Source organism: Mirounga angustirostris, unplaced genomic scaffold (assembly GCF_029215605.1).
Source record: "Mirounga angustirostris isolate CCGP_5_RB_7025 unplaced genomic scaffold, mMirAng1.0.hap1 SCAF_13, whole genome shotgun sequence".
Taxonomy (NCBI): Eukaryota; Metazoa; Chordata; class Mammalia; order Carnivora; family Phocidae; genus Mirounga; species Mirounga angustirostris.
The window spans coordinates 90,901,854-90,920,439 of record NW_026991721.1 but is presented as its reverse complement, the minus strand read 5'-3'; the positions used below and the strand labels follow the sequence as shown (position 1 = coordinate 90,920,439).

General features: G+C 51.4%; 1 protein-coding gene across 2 annotated transcripts in view; it reads left to right on the top strand.

Annotated features, from left to right (window-relative positions):
* The window catches only part of GRAMD1B (GRAM domain containing 1B), a 169,878-nt gene that overhangs the window by 134,323 nt on the left and 16,969 nt on the right, over window positions 1-18,586 (top strand). The window contains exons 1-7 of one of the 2 annotated variants that reach the window (XM_064577310.1): window positions 5,089-6,037; window positions 9,643-9,727; window positions 10,311-10,414; window positions 11,157-11,252; window positions 12,798-12,878; window positions 15,450-15,565; window positions 17,339-17,495. In XM_064577310.1, coding sequence (XP_064433380.1) covers window positions 5,891-6,037; window positions 9,643-9,727; window positions 10,311-10,414; window positions 11,157-11,252; window positions 12,798-12,878; window positions 15,450-15,565; window positions 17,339-17,495 — 786 coding nt within the window. In that variant the 5' untranslated portion in view covers window positions 5,089-5,890. Of the gene's footprint in view, window positions 1-5,088; window positions 6,038-9,642; window positions 9,728-10,310; window positions 10,415-11,156; window positions 11,253-12,797; window positions 12,879-15,449; window positions 15,566-17,338; window positions 17,496-18,586 lie in introns of those variants that run through there. The other variant, XM_045894811.3, reaches the window with a different exon arrangement.

The window sequence follows — 18,586 nt, the reverse complement described above, 5'->3', positions numbered from 1 at the left end:
TCCTCTGTGGAGGCCTGACGCAGGCAGGGACAAGTTGCAGAATGGTGTGATGTGGAGGAGGGACAGGGAAAAGGTAGGGAGACCTGGGAGGCCAGAGGTGACAGGGGACCTCCAGCCGGCCTGAGCTGTAGGTGTCAGGGGCTGGGTCTAGTTTCTCTTTGCACTTTGTCTTCATGTGTTTTCACATCGGGAGGGAAATCAGCAGCTGGTGTAGCGGGTAGAGCCCCAGAAAGGCTGGCTTCAGGTAACCCCTGCCTCGTCCTCCCGTGAAAACCCTGCTCTCCTCCTGAGGCCGGGACGAAGCCCTGGCTCTGGGCTTGCCAGCTTCTGGTTGTCTGGAGGAAGCAAGGGGCTGCCGTTCCACACAACAAGCGTCACCCCCATCTCTGCCCACTCGGATGGTCCCCGCGGGCTTATCCGTAGCGCGGGCCTGAGCGTGGCCCTTCCCCTAGGCACCGTTGACCTGCCCCAGTCAGGAAGCTACCACCTGGGTGTTTCCCCAGAGCCACGTGAATCGATGCCCATGGGCATGGGGTGCCCCCATGCACCCAGCGCTGTACCCCTCAGTGGCTGGACACCGCCCTGCTGTGCATCATATATGTGTCTGTGCTCTTGCGTGCAGAGGCCCCATCGGGAAACTTCCGTCCAAACCCCCCACCTGGCTCCCCAGCATTGCCCGCCAATAATACATCCATGGTTTTCCAGAAGGACGTACCTTTCCTCTGTGTTGCCCTGTCTCCCCTCCTCAGTGCTGCTGATGGCCCTCTTTGACACTCTGGGTAGTCCTCCAGCTGGGCTGGAACATCCTTATGTGGATGGGCAAAGGCTTTGTCATCCCAGCTCTAGGGACGGTCACACAGACCCTGGTCAGGTTCCAGCCCGGGCATCCTCACAGAGCTGCTGACTGGAGTAGCTTGGGTCTGATGGGAGGGAAGCCCACCCAGCCCCTCCCCGCCCGCTCCCCAGGCCCCTCCTTTACCTGCCTCTCTTCCACATTTTACTTTTGGGTTTTTTTGTTTTTTTTTTTGGTCTGATATTTGTATTTATTTTTCTTGCCAGAATAACACAGAACATAGTGATAATGAACAGACTTCTGTAATTTCCTGGGGCGAGATTCCACTAGTCTACTTTTAAATATGGTGTTTGTGATATATATTCATTTACTTATTTTTAAATTTTTTATTTAAATTCCATTTATTTAACATACAGTGTATTATTAGTTTCAGAGGTAGAGTTCATTGATTCATCAGTTGCATATCACACCCAGTGCTCATTCCATCACGTGCCCTCCTTAATGTCCATCACGAAGTGGCCCCATCCCCCTACCGACCTCCCCTCCAGCAACCCGGTTTGTTTCCTAGAGTTAAGAGTCTCTTATGGTTTGCCTCCCTCTCTGATTTTGTCTTATTTTAGTTTTCCTTCCCTTCCCCTATGTTCATCTGCTTTTTTCTTAAAGTCCACATATGAGTGAAATCATACGGCATTTGTCTTTCTCTGATTGACTTATTTCACTTAGCATAATACCTTCTAGTTCCATCCACTTCGTTGCAAAGCATTGCATATAGCTACCACATCTTCTTTATCCATTCATCTGTCGATGGACATTTGGGCTCTTTCTGTAGTTTGGCTATTGTGGACGTTGCTGCTATAACATTGGGGTGCAGGTGCCCCTTCAAATCACTATGTTTGTATCCTTTGGATAAATACCCAGTGGTGCAGTTTCTGGGTCATAGTGTAGCTCTATTTTTAACTTTTTGAGGAACCTCCATACTGTTTTCCAGAGTGGCTGCACCAGTTTGCATTCCCACCAACAGTGCAAGAGGGTTCCACTTTCTCCGAATCCTCGCCAACATCTGTCATTTCCTGACTTGTTAATTTTAGCTGTTCTGACGGGTGTGAGGTGGTATCTCATTGTTCCACTTTTTACTTTGACCTATCCAACCAGGGAGGAGATGTCATCATGATGGCAGACCACTTTGGCCTGAAAAGTGCAGCCCGTGGAGGGAAGTGGCTAGACTCCAGGGACACCTGGAGGGGCTGAGGCATGAGAGCTTCTGGTCTCTAGCCAGGGATGTGATATGCAGGTCAAGAGTGGGGTTTGAAGGCAGTGCAGTCTACAAATGCCTTAAGGCCTTCCCAGGCCCAATCTACGCCCCCTTACCCTTGCTTACTCCCCCAACTTACTTGATGATCCCAGCTTTATTCATCAAGGCCCCCAGCTTGGGAGGCGCAGCCCTAGTAGACATGAAATGGTGGAATAAGCAGAAACAGGGCTATAGTTACAGTAGGGAGCCAAGGGCAAAATTGGGGGTGGGAGGGGTATATTCTGTCCCCCAAAGATGGCCCCTGTTGGGTGCAGTAAGTTTGCATCTGGGATGAAGCAGTCACCGGTCTTCTGCTTGGTGCCTCACCGTATGTGGGCACAGGTAACTGTCCTCATCTGCTTCACCCCTTCCTGGGGGGTCAGTCGTCCCGGCGACCCAGAGAAGCAGCTTGTCTGAGGTCAGAGGTTAGGAGCCTAGGCCCTGGTGGCTGGGAGAGACTTAGCGCCCAAGCTCCTCCTTGATGCCCCGGGATGGGGATGCTGGCTTTTTTTGACGGGGAGGAAGGGATCGTGCCAATCCTGTGGGATGACCAAGCAGGTCTGGCAGGCATGAGATGGAGAGCAAGAGAACAAAGCTTTGTGGGCATGAGACTGGGACATTAGGGGGACGATATAGAAAGTGGAGGTTCGGAGACAAGACTTGCTGCCTACAGCCTTGGCAGCCTGTTCTTTCCAGGGAGGCTGCCTGTGCTTCTGATAGCTCTGCCCATCTCCCCGCTCTCACTTACCCATTGTCCTGGAAGAGTCTTCCTGACTTCAGCTCCCCCGGCCCCCCATCCTTCACCTTCTCCACAATGGTCCCCACACTCCTGATGAGATCCCCTCTCAATCCCACTCTCCTCTTTGCCTTTCTGCATGACACTATCCCACCTGCATCTCTCTCCTTACTTCGCTCATTGCCCTCCCCCCCCCCTTCCCCGTTTCCTACACCTGGCTGCTCCCTACCTGGATGTGGTTGGAGGGCCAGGATTTGCTTGGAGGGTCTTAATTGATTTCTTCCCAGGTGAAGCCAGTACTCCGCCAAATTCCATCTGGTTTTCTCCTGGGTTCCTCCACCCTACCCCTCCCCGTGCTGTACCCAGGGAGGGGGTACCACTTGGTCCCAGCTCCCAGTGTTTGCCATCGAGTTAATGTTTAGCTCAGGGTCAATTCCCTCTCCTCAGGCCCAAAGCTGCCTGTCACTCTGCCCTGCCCAGCCCAGCCCAGCCCATTCCATCGTGGGAGGTGTAGGAGACAAAGGCTGAGCACCGAGACTTGTCTCCCTGGGGTTATCTCTCCAGGTGTATCCTGGCCCCCACCTCACCCGACTGTAGCCGTCATTTCCTTGTTTGGCCATAGCAATATGTAAATGTTCCCGGGGAATTACTATAAGCATTCAGCTTTCGTGGGTCTGTATACTGCCTAGATCTTGGGGTCTGGTATGGCCTAGGAGAGAGGCATTCTGGTCACCCTGGAAAATGGAACTGCCAGGTTCCCCTACCACACTGCAAAGGATAGGGCTGCGCTCTGCAGAGCAGAGAGAACCTCGGATATATGGTTTGGAGTGTCGGCAGGGATTGGGCACCGAGAAGCCATGCATATAGAGATGGGGATCTGGCTGGCTATGCACACGTCAGTTGCAGTGTGAACAGGAACAATTTTAGAGGTGTATAAGGAATGTGTTCATTTGGTAAAGAGTTTCTGAGCAGCAGATCATGCTCTGCTGTAGAAGATAGAGCTGTTTGAGGCGTAGATCCCTCCTGGGAAGATGATAGTCTGATGGAGGTACCACGCTACATAGGTGACGGTGGAGGCCTTGGGGCTGTGTCCAGTGTGCAGACATTGAGAGAGAGAGAGGAGTTTGGGGACGGATTTAGACGGTCTACTTTCTCTAACACCGTTTAACCAGGAGACTCTGGGTTCCTTGGAAACAGAATCTTTGGTTTGGGAGTCAAGAATCTCCATTTTTAAAGCATTATTTATTTTTTAGAGAGAGGACGGGAGGGGCAGAGGGAGAGAGAGAGAGAACCTCAGGCAGACTCCCCGCTGAGTGCGGAGCCCAACATGGGTCTCCATCTTGCAACCCTGAGATCACGACCTGAGCCAAAACCAAGAGTCTGATGCTTCCACCGCCTGAGCCACCCAGGTGCCCCAAGAGTCTCCATTTTTAATGCATTCATTGGGTCCTTTTAAAGTATGTTCATGTTTGAGTCCTGCTGGCTCAAACCTCAGAGACCCCTAGGCCAGAGGCCCCATTCATCATCCATGACATGCGGGCTTGGGACCCTCACCACATGGTGAGGCATAGCTATGGAGGGCGAGGCAGGTGCCCCATTTGTTTCAAAGGTCTGACTTTTCCTGGGGACCCGTGTCTTCCCAGTCCCGATGCTGTGTCTGGAGCCCTTCCTGGCCCCATTGGCCTGGCTCCCATTCCTCAGCTTCCCTAGGTTCAGCTGTTTCCTTTTGACCCCAAGGGCCAAATTCTCTGCTCTTAGTATTGCTTCTTGGCCCTCAAGGCCTGAGGAGCTGCCTGGGAACCCTCTTGGCCTTCATCCCCCTCCTGCTAGTGCTGGAGGCAGGGCAGGGTACCCGGAGCTGGTGACCTCAACTTGTCCAGGTGATCTGCCCAACTTCTCCCCACCAGTACATCCGCCATGAGAGGAGTCCGACTTCCAAATCTCCTGCTGGTGGTACACACAGGGAGGTTGGTGGACCGGTGGGTCAGTGACGGGAGTATGCTCCAGAAGTCCCTGGCCATCAGCGTCTCCAGTTTCAGATTTCATCACAGCAGCCGTGCCCCTGGCACCTCCCCCACCCCTCCCGCCCTGGGAGCCCTGGCCAGCTACTTTCCATTGCAGGAAACATCTGCTGGGGAGGCCAGGCTAGGCCGGGGGGTTACTGGAGGGTGTTGGCCAGTACCAGCACCCAGATCCTGTAACTTGAGGCATGTGTAGGGCTCTGGGCCTGCCCGCCCGCCCACCCACCCACCCGGCCTCCCTCCTGCCACGGGCGACTCTAACAAAGAAGTTGTTTGCTGGTCAGCTAAGGAGAGCACAGTCTGGGGAAGGAAAGGGGTGTGTGTAGGGGTGGGGGTGAGAGCAGGTCTTGTTGCCACAGCCAGGGGTGGCCGCTCTGCCTGGGAGAGGGCTGTGAGTCATAGGGACCAGCGCCCGCCCAGCGGAGAGATTGCATGGTGAACGGGCTGCCTTATGGGACGGGCCAGACGGAGCTGGGAAGCTGGGAGCTCATTCTCTCCCCGGAGTTTCCGACGAACTGTGAGCTGTGTGTGAGTAACCAGCGGGGTGCACCTCTGGACCTGGCTGTGGGGTTGTCCTCTTCCTGCGCAGTTTGTCCACCAGGGGCCTGCTATCCCCAGCCCTCCAGCCGGGCCCCCGTGCACCTGCCGTCTTCTGGCCTCAGCTGGCCTCTTGGAGTGGCTGGCCACACTGAACCAGAACAAGGGGCTTCACCGCATCCCCTCTGGGTCACCCTCCGTCCAAAGACCAGCCCACCTTGTGGGAGCCAAAGTGGGACGAAGCAAAACCTGGCCATGGGAGACTGGCCGGCCAGCCTGTCCCAAGCAGCATGCTGACCATACCCTCCCACTTGTGAGGTTTCGTGCTGGGAACAGAGCTCTGGGAGAGAAAAGGAGGCCAGTCAGGGTCACATAGACCCTCTGCCGAGAAGCCGGAGGTTGCCTGTCTGTGTTCAGCCCAGACGAGACTGACTGTTTTCATCCTGAGGGGACAGTTGGGAACCAGAGCTCCAGGAGCCAGGCTCCACTGGGAGGTGGAGCCGTGGGTAGCGATGGAATCTTTGACTGAGCCTGGGGTCCTCCGGAGCCTCCTGCTGGAGCAGGACAGCCAGCCTTTGCAGTGGTACCTGAAGAAGTTTCCGGATACACCTGCTGGTGCAGAACTCTGCTGCTGGCATGAATCTGAGGAGATCCCAGCCGTGAGTGTGCATCCCAAAATCTCTGGGCCCCTGTGACCATTCTGCCGTACCCCTGTAATTCCCCACTCGGCCCTGCTGCCTGAGGGCCCCCCATCTGACCATCCTTGAACCAAAATTCTCTGACCATTTTAAATTAAAGTAGGTGAGCCACGCCTCACTTTTGGAGGAGATTGCTTTGAGAGCATGGGGGTGGGAGGCAGAGGGTCGTGGGCTCTTGAATCAAAAGGATATATGGTGGCAGGTCGACCTGATGAATCTCTGCTTTAGAGTCTGGGAGGCAGAGACCGGCCTGCCATCCACGTTGGCAGCCTGGGAGAATAAGGGCATTTATTTGCAAGGTTGGGTTAAGGAGTCCCTGCCCCCAAGCAAGTTTTTGTAGAGCTGGCTGAGTTCAGAGGTCAGGGCTGGGAGTTGCCCTCCCTCTCCCCAGGGCTACAGCTTTGTTCGGAGGAGAGGAGGGGAGCGGCTCCCTCCATTTGCCGGGGGTTTGGTTTGGAGATGATTGCCAGATGCCATGTACCTCCACCTCTGTCAATGTCTCAGTTCCCGGTGGAGGCGAAAGAGGCAGGGGCGAGGCAGCAATGTGGAAAGCACATGAGAAATAGGAAATAGGAGGACTTCCAGGCTTTGGAGAATTGGATGCCTGATGCCTGGTTACACCTGAAGGGGACTTGGGGCCATCTGCTAGGCTGGTCGTCGGGCTGATAGTGGAAAGTAGTAAATATGAAGACTCACCTGATTGATACTTTTTTTTTTTTTTAAAGATTTTTATTTATTTTTTAACAGAGAGAGACACAGCGAGAGAAGGAACACAAGCAGGGGGAATGGGAGAGGGAGAAGCAGGCTTCCTGTGGAGCAGGGAGCCCGATGCAGGGCTCGATCCCAGGACCCTGGGATCATGACCTGAGCCGAAGGCAGACGCTTAATGACTGAGCCACCCAGGCGCCCAATACTTTTTTTTTTTTTTTTTAAAGAAATTTCATTGTGGTAAAGAACCTAAAACTTACCATCTTAAGTATTTCTAAGCATTTCTCAGTTCAGTAGCATTAAGTGCATTCACACTGTTCTGCACCCAATTCCCAGAACTTTTTCATCTTGAAAAAACTGAAGCTTTATTACTACCCTCCTGGGGGAAGAAAAAAAACCCCACTTGTGGGCATGAAAGACTAGTGGGGCCCCCGAGTAGGTGGACATCTCATCCCCCAGAGAGTGTGCTCTGCCAAGGCATCCCTGTTTCCCTCTTGGGACCAAGACCCTGAGCCACCATCCTAGAGCAGTGACTCAGACCAGGGACTGTGGGTCAGATGGCCTTGGTTCATGCTCTCCTCTCCCACTTAGTGACCACATACTTTGGACAAGTTGCTTAACCTCTCTGTGCCTCAACTTCCTGGTGTATAAAATGGGAAAATAAAAAATCTGTGGTCCAGCGAAATGATGCATGTGAAGGGCTAATGACAGTGCTTGGTGTGTGGTAATGACTCATTTCACGTTCACTCAACTGTAGCTCTAGGAGGTCAGTTAGATATGATTAGGAACTTCTTGATGATCAGGTGGGCAAGCAAGGGTTTTCAGTGTGTGGGCTCTGTTCTGCAAGGCCAGGGGGCCAGTTAGATTGGTTATCTCAGTTATCAGTTTGGAATCAACCTGTGGGCCAGAGGAGTGTGGTATTCGGAGGTCTTTTCTAGCCATAGAAGTCAGAGGATAGGTTGGCTTCTCTTGAACGATATAGATCATTCAAATTAACTATAGACAGGGTAGTTGAAAGCACTGGCCACCATCGGGCCACTTAGCCTATCCTCTGACTTCTATGCCAATTCTCCAGGTTGGCTTCTCTAGATAGGTCTTTTCTAGCCATAGAAGTCAGAGGATAGGTTGCCTTCTCCCAATGTCCCTGATACTTGGTTCAAACATATGGCAGGTGATTGTTAAAGTTTGGGGTTCTACAGCATAGCATGGCTTGGGGGAAGGTAGCAGGGCATTGACTACTGCAAGTATAGATCATTTTATAAACAAGCCAAAACAGAAGTTTAAAATTCAAATTAACTATAGACAGAGTAGTTGAAAGCACTGTCTTCTCTCTCTCTCTCTCCTGGAAATCTTCCTGCAAACTGAAGTCATGCCATTCTCTCTCCCCCAACTTCCTGAAATACTCCCATTTCTTCTAGCACAAACACCATCGGGCCACTTAGCTCAGCTAGTCAAAGCGCATGCCCTGAACTCGGTTAGGCCACAGCCCGAGCTTGCTCGAGGGCCACTTAGCTTTGCAAAAAGCCAAAAATCAACCGTCTGAAGCGCATCTCGGCGCCACCGCAGCCGTAACGCCAGTGGGTCCCCAGGGGAGTGGGTGGAAAGTGTAAATGGCCAAGACCTATCTGTCACCATCACCAGGACAATCTGGTGCGCTCCTGGCCTAAGTAGGCCGGTCATGGACGCGCCAATATGGGTACAGATGTTTCTCTGTCGTGATGCATGGCTCTTCCTGGATTGTGCTCTTGTCTTCACGTATCAGGCTTGGGTGCCTTTCATCCACAGGCTACTCCTCCTCTCCTTCTTCCTCTTCCTCCTCTTTTTTTTTTTTTTTTTTTTAATTTTAAGATTGCAAGCTTGGAAAGATGAGGTTCCTGTCTATTCAACTGACTGATGGAATTTCCAAGGAGGATTTGTGAAGGCAGTTTATGGCTATAGGTCTGCACCCAAAAAGCTAAGTGGGCACAGGGTCATCTGGTAGCACAGGTGGTGGGGAGAGGTGAGCAGAGGACCAGGGGTGCAGAAATCTGCCACTGACCAGCTTGGGGACTCGGGCTGGGGTCTCCTCTCTGGCCTTCCTTTCCTCACTGCCAATGGAAGGGTTGGGTTAAATAGTCTCATAAAGGATGGGGAGGGAATCAAGGTTGGGTGCCTCCAGTTACCAGACATGCTTTTAAATTCTCTACTTCTGTGCTTATTCTAGTACTAGTTTTATGTTTTTGGTTTTTTTTTAAATCTAGTCTTGGTAAAGTACAGTTCTCTCCCCCCACCTGCCCAGTTTCACTGAGATATAATTGACAAGTCACATCGTAGTAGTCTTATGATTATTCTTACGATTTTTCTTTTCTAGTCGTCAGTTTCATCCACAGCCCAGTACTTCCTGTGTTAGTCATGATGACCACTGCTTCCGAGGGATGCTCTGAGTAGCATCACATTCTGGGTCCTGCAGGGGCCCTGGGGGAGCCCTCTTGGGCCCCCATTTTGCTGTCAAGGTGGTACTTCCTGCTGGCAGAAGACAGGGCAACAGTAGCTTTTGTGGTGGGTCCCAGGAAGCTCCCTGGAGGTGTCCCTCCTTCCTGTCTCTTCTTGGGATCTAACGTGGACCCTGCTTAGTATGTTTGACATTTTCTCATTGATGGACACTGAATACAAACCCTTTTGGAGTGTCCGATTCTCTCCCTGGTGTTTTTCCATACATACCAAAGTCCCCTTTGCCTCACCGAGCCTCTTAGGGTCTATGGGATAACAGAGCCTCATCTTTGCCTTTTAAACATGCAAGCAGCTGCTCTTCCTGCGTCTTCCTCCCCATCCCCACAGAACCTAGGAACATCCTGCTAACCTCGGTCATTGTCACACAGGTGTTAAGCCCAACTTACAAGCAGAGAAATGAAGACTTCAGAAAGCTCTTTAAGCAACTTCCAGACACGGAGCGCCTCATTGTTGGTGAGCTGGGGGACCTGGGAGCAGGGGGTGGGAGCAGGAAGGAAGTCTGAGTGTCCCAAAGGCAAGACCCAGGCTGCTTCTGTCTTGAGGTTACCCACCAAAGAGCCAACCCAAGTGAGAACATCTGTCTGGGAGCAGGGAGAGAGGATGTCCAGAGCACTGAGCCCCGTGGTTGAGGCTCAGGGCTGAGCAACGTGTGTGTGGCGGCCTCGACAGAGAGCCCAACCTGGAATGAGTCACTGCCACTCTTAACCTCTGCAGATGGCCCAGCAGTGAAGGGTTGGGGTAACTTGGATGGGGGAGGGGTGTTAGTTGACTTTTATTGGTCTTTTCTCCCTGTGACTTTCTCGCTCCTTCCGCCACCTCATCCGTCCCTCTGCCTTCAGGCAGCAGCGGCGTATTTCACGTCACATGGGCTGCTAGGGACTCCCTTGGCCACTAGTTCAAGTGTCTCACCCACCTAGTGAGTAGTAGGCAGTGGGGCTCCCACAGTGCTGGTGGGAGGGATAGCGTGCCTCATTTGTAGTGGTATGCTGAAGATGTTTCCTGTCTCTGAGCTCCTCTGTCCCCCATCCTACCACAGATTACTCCTGTGCACTCCAAAGAGACATTCTTCTTCAGGGCCGACTCTACCTCTCTGAAAATTGGATATGCTTCTACAGCAACATCTTCCGCTGGGAAACTCTGGTAAAGACCTGGGGCTTGGTCCCTGGGCTAGCACTGAGCAAGCTGCCCTTACTCTCCCCCTTTCGTTGACTTCCTACTCTGCCCACACCTTTGCATAATTCATAAAAGCACATGCCTGAGTCTTGAGGGAGAGATCTCCTCTGCAGTGTCTTCTCTTCCCTCCCTCTTTGGTGTGGAAGAGAGCATGAGAGCATTTGCTCTTGGCAGATGCAGGTAAATATTTGGCAGGAGTCACTGCAGAAGGTAGAATAGTTGAGTCAAAGGGGCCCTGGCCTTGGTACTCAGGTCCGGGTTGTACGTTATCTGGGTTCTCCACCTAGTTGGCTGTGTCTCATGAGGCTAGCCCTTTGTTCTTCCTCTGCCTCCTCATCTTATAAAATAAAACAGGAAGAGATAAGCTGGTGACTTTTACCCTGTCACTGTCCTGTGTTTCTTTAAATGCCAAGCAGTGATGGGGTCTGTGCACATTGATAAGACCGTGTAGACGTGAGAAGGAAGGCTCCCTGGACCAGCAGCTGAGGCACCGTGGGGCTCTGGGCGAGGCTCAGCCACCACCTCGCTGTGTGGCCTCTGTGAAATAGGGAGCTAAACCAGATGATCTCTAACGGGGTCCCTTCCAGGTTTGGAAATAAGGAGACGGAGATGTGATTTCCTCTCTCTGGTGCCACGTAAACTCGTGGCCGACTCAATGAATGTCTCTTCTTGCTTATTATCCATTCTCCGTCCCTGTTGGGGGTACCAGCTAACTGTCCGTTTGAAAGACATCTGCTCCATGACTAAAGAAAAGACAGCTCGCCTCATTCCCAATGCCATTCAAGTTTGCACTGACTCAGAAAAGGTAAGTGGAATCTAATCTTGGACCTTCTACTCCCCACCGCCCCAATCCCCCCTTTTGTATTCCTGTCCTTCAGCTGCATGAATATGGAGGCCAGGAGGATGGGGGTGGGGGACGGTAAGGGGATGCAGATCGTAGGGACCACCTCCATTGGATCAGGGTGTGTGGAGTCTGAGCAGGGGTGAGGACGGAAGGTCTATCCATTGGACTTGGAGCCCGAGCACTTGAATTTGAGTCCCGTAACTGTGGGTGTGGTATGTCACCTCTCTCCACGTAAGTTTTCTCATGTGTGACATCGAGCCAGTCGGTCCTATGACAGAGGCTTGAAATGACATCACGGATTTGAAAACACTAAGTTGCAAAGCTCTGTGCAAATGTAAGTTGTTATTATATATCGGCAGAGTCCAGTAGGAAGTGGATTGTCCGCGTCAGCATGGGGGAAAGGTGGTAGGTAACATTTAGGGCCGAGGAAACCCAGGGATCTTTGACCTTTAACCAATTCCTGGAGACTAAGAGCTTCAGGGCTAGGGGTGGACTAGGCCTGAGCTGAACACAAGTCTGCAGAGCCCTTGGACTTGGGCAGTTCAGTGGCAACAACCATGAGATTTGGGGTCAGATAGTCTTTGGTTTGAATTCTGTTTCTGGCCTGAATCAGCCTTGTGATGACAGAAGTCCCCTGATCCCACCAGCCCGTTTCTCTTTATTAGGCGTTAGCAGTTACGTATATTTTCCAAGACTCACATGTGGTTTACACAAAGCAGCAGCATTTGTAAAGCCCCTAGATCGTGTTCAGTAACATCTGGTTCCCCATCATTTCCTTCCGCATGTTATAAAGGGTCCCCGCTAGACGAACCATGAGAGACGATGGACTCTGAAAAACAAACTGAGGGTTCTAGAGGGGAGGGGGGTGGGAGGATGGGTTAGCCTGGTGGTGGGTATTGAGGAGGGCACGTTCTGCATGGAGCACTGGGTGTTATGCACAAACAATGAATCGTGGAACACTTCATCTAAAACTAATGATGTAATGTATGGGGATTAACATAAGAATAAAATAAATAAATAAATAAAGGGTCCCCGCTAACATGTAAGCACAGTAAGAGCAGGAGTCTCTGTTTTGATTGCCCTCGTACCCCAAATATGTAAAATGGTACCCAGCACGTGCTACATTCAAATATTTGTTGAATTAGGGAATGAGAGGGTGAGTGGATTAGTGGGTTTGTCTTCTCCTTCCCAAAGCCCAGGTCTCCTTAACCCAGGTCCAGTTGGTGGATGAAGGAAGTTGTTTTAAAAGGAGATGAAAATCTCCAACCAGAGGGAGAAGCACTGCGGAAAGCAGGGGTGAATACCAAAGGACTTAGCGCCACTGGGGACTTGGTCCCCGTCACTAGAGTACCTTGGTGTCATGGTCACGGATAACCGAGTCCATAGTATTTAGGGATAAAGTCGGTAGCTTTTCTTAAAAGGATGAAGCACCCTGTCTCCCTCTGTTCTATTGTGAGTCTTACCATTCTGTTGTGATACTTCTTGCTGTTTTCTCTTCCCATCTAGCACTTTTTCACTTCATTTGGGGCCCGGGATAGGACGTACATGATGATGTTCCGACTCTGGCAGAATGCGCTCCTTGAAAAGGTAAGTACTGCCCAGCTCCTTCCTTCCTTTGGCCTCTGGACGCACATCCACCTGGAATGTTCTTTCCCCTGGGGTGAGGGCCCCATGGAGAGAGTAGCTCCAGAGCAGCCCACGTGTCCTCAAGGTTCTGGAAGCCCCCCAGACTTGCGGTGAGTTCCATATTCTTCCCTTGGTGGTGGTCTGTGAGCAGCCTCATTGCTGCCTGGAGCAAGGCCCTCGTTGACTTCAGGCACTTCCATCCCACTGTTCTAAAACGTACCAGGGTTTGTGAGACCTGCAGAGGTGGAAAGGACTGTTGGGAAGGAATCAGTTTTTATACTCACAGGTTCATAGAGGCAGAAGCCCATCACACCTTGCAGAATCACATGGGGAAGGGAAGGAGGCCACGGGCTGTCAGGAGGCAGAGAGCGTGAGGGGAAAGCATGGGCAAGAGCTTACATTGTGGCTTTTGCAGGAAGGAATGGGGGAGGCAGGGTAAGCAGGCCAGCCAGGTTTAGGATTGGCTAGTTTGAATAATTCCATCAGGCTTCGGGACATAGAGACTGTCTCTCATTGCCTGGCCCTGGGATACCTAAGGCCAGGTAATATTGGCCCAGACTGTAAGGAGCTGGGAAAGAAGGTGGTTGAGGGTGTAGGCTTTGGAATGGCTGGTTACATATGAAAGGTGCACTTCCGGGCGAGTTGTTTTCTATCTCCAGGAATTAGCTAACCCTGGGACGGACGTTCTCTCCCCAGTCAGCAAGGCCTCAGATGCCAGAGCATCAAAAATTCAGAAAATAGGAAAATAGAGTTAATAGAGCCACCAATATGACTACTCGAGTGTCTGAAGGACTCTGAGGGGACACGGATGTTGGCGATGGTATGGCCGCATTCCCGAGAGAACTCCCACTCAGATGCCAGGGGGTGTTGGGAAAGAGCCCCAAGCCAGGGAAAGAGACATAATAGAAAAGTATGTGGTTATAATTATATTATATATATGACACATATGTATCTACCTTGACTCCTAAACGATCTAAAGTAAACTGAGCAGATTTATTATTTAGAGTTTCTTCTAACCTGAAGGCCTATAGCCCGGGCACAAATCCAGGTAATTTATTTGTGCTGTGATCTTCTGCCTTTATTAGCCATCAGTAATAGTAAAATGATCATGTGTTTGAACCTCCGCTGGCTGGTTTGGATTTTCAGTTCACAGCCATTGTCGTTTCTGAATAAGACAGAAGCTCTCACACAACAGATGTTTGCCGATTGTCCTTGTCCTGCTTATGGTCAGACAAGCCGAGCCTGGAGGCTGGGTCAGGGAACGGTGCGCGGAGAACGGGAATTGTGACGAAGGGGAGGACGTGGTCAGGCAACGAGGCAAATGTGTCCCAGGAAGGTTGAATGGTCTACGTCAGGGCCAGAGATCGGAGGCAGGAGGCCCAGAGAAAGGAGGAGATGCCTCCCTCCAGCTCGGTGAGGGCCAGCACCTGCCAGCTCAGAGGGGAGCCCTGGTCTATGCCGTTCTGGGCAGTTCTCCTCAGTTGGGAGACCAGAACCCTGGCTCATGGCAGCCTGGCACCGCCTGCTTCCTAAACCACACCTGGAAAGGCTGGGCTTGGAGAATTCTCAGATTCTCTATCAGATCTATTGATGGGAAACATTCTTTAAGTTTGATGTAAAATGTTTCTTTGTGTTTTGACTCCTTCTGTTTTTCTTTAAGGCTCTTGCCCACTTTCTCGAATCCTGACCCTACCACCTTCTGCCCCTGCTCCCCATTCAAGACTCATCCATGGTCCCTCCAATCGTTGGTTTTCCACATTCTGTAGCCTCTTTCCCGCAAATCTGAACCCCACGAGAGCTCACTTTTCTCAGGACAGAGCTTTTGAGGAGGACACATAGCACGCAGTGAAATGCGGAACTGGAGCTACTATGCAGAACTGTAGGGAAACTCATTCTATTCAAGAATAAAGAAGGCAGTATTCAGGTAGCCACGACAGGGTTGGATGTGCTCACCTTTGAGGTCCCTTAAATTATGAGAATATAGGCTTCTTTCTAACCACAGGAACTGTCCAACTATGGAATGGCCACCTGTGAGGTCACACCTCATTCTTGGACGTGAAGCAGTGGGGCCTGCCTGCATGGCCACTATTAGTATTAGGAGGTTTCTTTGTGTTGGGGAGACTGGCTCAAGGGACCAAGTCCACGTCAGAAGCTCTGGGATCGCCTTGGTTGCAATAGTCACATCTATATATCACGCTTAATGCTTGACCTCGTCCATAGGAGCAAAAGATGGATAGCTACCATCCTTAAGGGGCCAGTTGATCCCATTATACAAACCTGAGTTGTGGGAACAGGGCCAGATTCCTGGCTTGGCTGAAAGCCGCATTTAGGCAAGAGATTGGCATCTTGCTGTGATCCTGAGAGGAGGGAAGAGGAAGTGGAGTAGGTGTTGTTCTCCTCCTCTTAGTTTAGCAAGGGAGAATGGAGGTCAGCTTCTCCTACCCCATGGGAAGTCCAGCTCAACTCAGTGCCTCCGTGTAGAGTGGGGTCCCGAGGATGGAAGGGTCAGAGTCCCTCTGTTGTCCCCCACAGCCCCTGTGCCCCAAGGAGCTCTGGCACTTCGTTCACCAGTGCTACGGGAATGAATTGGGCCTTACCAGTGACGATGAGGACTATGTGCCCCCTGATGACGACTTCAACACGATGGGGTGAGCAGGGCAGAGGGCAGCTTGCCGGGGTGCTTCTCCAAGAGGGACTGGGATGGCGGTGACAGCCTCCCTGGGGAGCAGTGTCTAAGTGATCCCTGAAGGAAGGGAGGGTACCTGCGGGGAGAGCCTCGCAGGCAGAGGGAATAGCCAGTGGGTGGCTGGGCGGAATGAACAAAGGGCCAGCAGGAAGAGGTGAGGCCAGGGGCCAGATCCTGAAGGCCTTTTGGCCAGTGCGATGATTGGATTTTACTCAGAGTGGGCTGGGAAGCCCCGGGAAGGCTTTGAGTTGGTAATTGATAAGATCCAACTTAAGGATCTTAACAGGATCACTCTGGCTCATGTGTTGAAAATGGACCAGGAAGGAGGAAGGGCAGGCTAAGAGGCTGTGGAATAATTGAGATCAGTTAGAGGAGAGGTGAAGGTGGTTTGGGCCAGGAGGGTAGCAGTAGAAATGGCAATCAGTGGTTTGTTGCTGAATATATTTTGAAAGTGGAACCAGATCCGTTTTGAAGGATTTGCTGACAGATTGGAAAGGAACCAAAGATGGCTTTAAGGTTTTCTTGGATTTACCAACTGGAAGGCTAGAGCTGTTCCAAACTGAGATGGACAGCACTACAGATCAGACTTCGGGGGAAGATCAGGCAAGTTGGGTTTGAGATAACCCAAATGGAGATGTCACATAGACACTTGTGGATGTGAGTGCGGAGTTCACCGGGGAAGTCTGGGCAAGGTACATAAACCTGGGAATTGTGAATGGATAGCCAGGAGATTAGCTGAAACCACCAAGTGGCTGGATGAACATAAGAAGTTCAAGGACTGGGCCTGGGAGCACTCAACAAGAAGCAGCAGCAAAAGAAATCCTGAAAGAACAGCCAGCCAGGTAGGAGGAACACTAGGAGAGCTTGCATCCTCAAAGCCAAGGGAAGGAAGCTGTAGGAGAAGGAAGCATCACTGTATCCCGTGCTGTTGATGGGTTGAGAAGGATGGGCCCTTGAAGCCATATGAGCATATGCTTGAGGTGGGGAGGTAGGTGGAGGCTCAGTGGTGGTGTGCGAGGCACAGAGCAGTGGAAAGCAAGGAAAGAGTGCTGAATAGTGACACTCAATAGCGTTATCATTTAATCTCTGTGAGTATCTGTTTGATTATCTTTACGAGGCGTGTCATGGGTTACTCAGAGTTGTCATGCATCCACGTGGAGTGATTAGGTAAAGTGTGAGTCAGATGTGGATGACGGGGATGAGTTCTCCCTTGGGAGAGGCGGAAGTGTCCCTAGAAGGGCACCCACCCTTATCTCAGTGTTCCCCTTCAGGTGTCCAAGGCAAAGAAGCTCACTAGTTAGGATCCAGAATCTGGGCGTTATCACCAAAGGGCACTTGTGTGGGGTCCCATCCCCATCACCGTGTGGGACATAAAATGTATGCTCAGAGCCCAGGCTTTTTTGTGAGTGGTGAGGTTGGGATGGAATGGGATGCCACTGGAAGAAAGATAGTTCAAGACGCGTAATGGTCATAGGATAGGGTTAAATCTAAGGAGAGTGCATAGAAAAGGTGACTTTGGAGCCAGAAATGATACGTGAGGAGTGGAGTGCGAGGTGGGGACAAGGTTTCAGGAGAGCAATGTAGCAGGAGGGTGGTGGTTTAGAGGAAGATCATACCCAAAGCAAAGAAGCAAGAAAGCCCATAGTTTGGGATGGATAGACAGATGTGAGGTTCTTAGAATAGTCGGTGGTCTTGGCAACTGAGGTTGACAGGGATTCATGGTGTCTTCTCTCAGCTACTGTGAGGAGATCCCTGTGGAAGAGAATGAAGTGAACGACAGTTCATCCAAAAGCAGCATTGAGACCAAGCCGGATGCCAGTCCACAGCTACCCAAGAAATCCATCACCAACAGCACGCTGACATCCACAGGGAGCAGTGAAGCCCCTGTCTCGGTATGGGCGATATGACCTTGCTTCCACCCCTCATCCGCTGGCCAGTGTTTCCTAGCTGAGTTCATGCCATAGGACCCTGGCCTGGGGAACAGGGAGAAGGGAGGTTGGTTACCCTGTGGTCAGTTTATTCAAGGAGGCATCCTGGAGCCGATGGGCTCTCTGTTCTGATGCTGTAGTCCCAGGATCCAGAGCCAGGTTCTTGGTGCCTTGGATACAAGATTTTATTTGGCTTCTGAGCATTTGAAAACCATTCCAAATTCATTGTGTGATTGCTGCAGATCAGCCCCTCTATGGAGAACTATCCCAGGTCTTTTTTTTTTTTTACGGCCTTGATCTGAGGTCAAAATTGTATGTGACTCTAGGGCTATAGACCTGTTATCTGTTCACTCCTTCAACAATTAGTTTAATTCCTAGTGTATACACTCCCGATTTATTTTTCCACTGTGCTACACCTCACAAAAGAGATAAAAATGTGCTAAGAGAGGCCTTTGTTCTCTGAGACTTGGTTACAGAGGGGATAGGAGCTTGATGAAGGAAGTGTGGGTGTGCACTGGCGGGTAGGAGAATGGGCGGGGTTTCTTAGAAAGGATTCCCAGAGAGGGGAGCCTCGTATTCCAGTGGCTTAAGGGTCAGACCACCTGGCCTTAGAATGAAAACATCATTCATCTGGTGCTTAATCTCCATTTTCCGTCTCTGAGGTTGTCAGATATAAAGGCCTGTATCTATTCCCTTCTAGGGCTAAGGGGAGAATAAATTAAAATATGCTTACAAAGCTTTTGAGCCTCATAGTAGATGAGCCCTAGTGAGAAGCAAGCCGACAGGTAGCATGGGGGAGGTGTGGCTCTAGGAGCGTTGCTGAGACGGGAGGTACTAACTCTGCTCACTGCTGGGCTGGTGCACTATGTAATGGTGAGCAGGACAAGGTCGGAACCTTCTACTGGGTTCTCCCATCTTCCATGGCAGAGCTGGGGAAACCCCTAGAGCATGACTTTCAGCCCAGCTCCAGAGCAGCTGTGTTGTGAACATGAGGGCTCCCAACGCCAGGTTCCTAACCTCCCTTTAGAGAGGAGCCCCGGAGCAGGTTGGCCCTG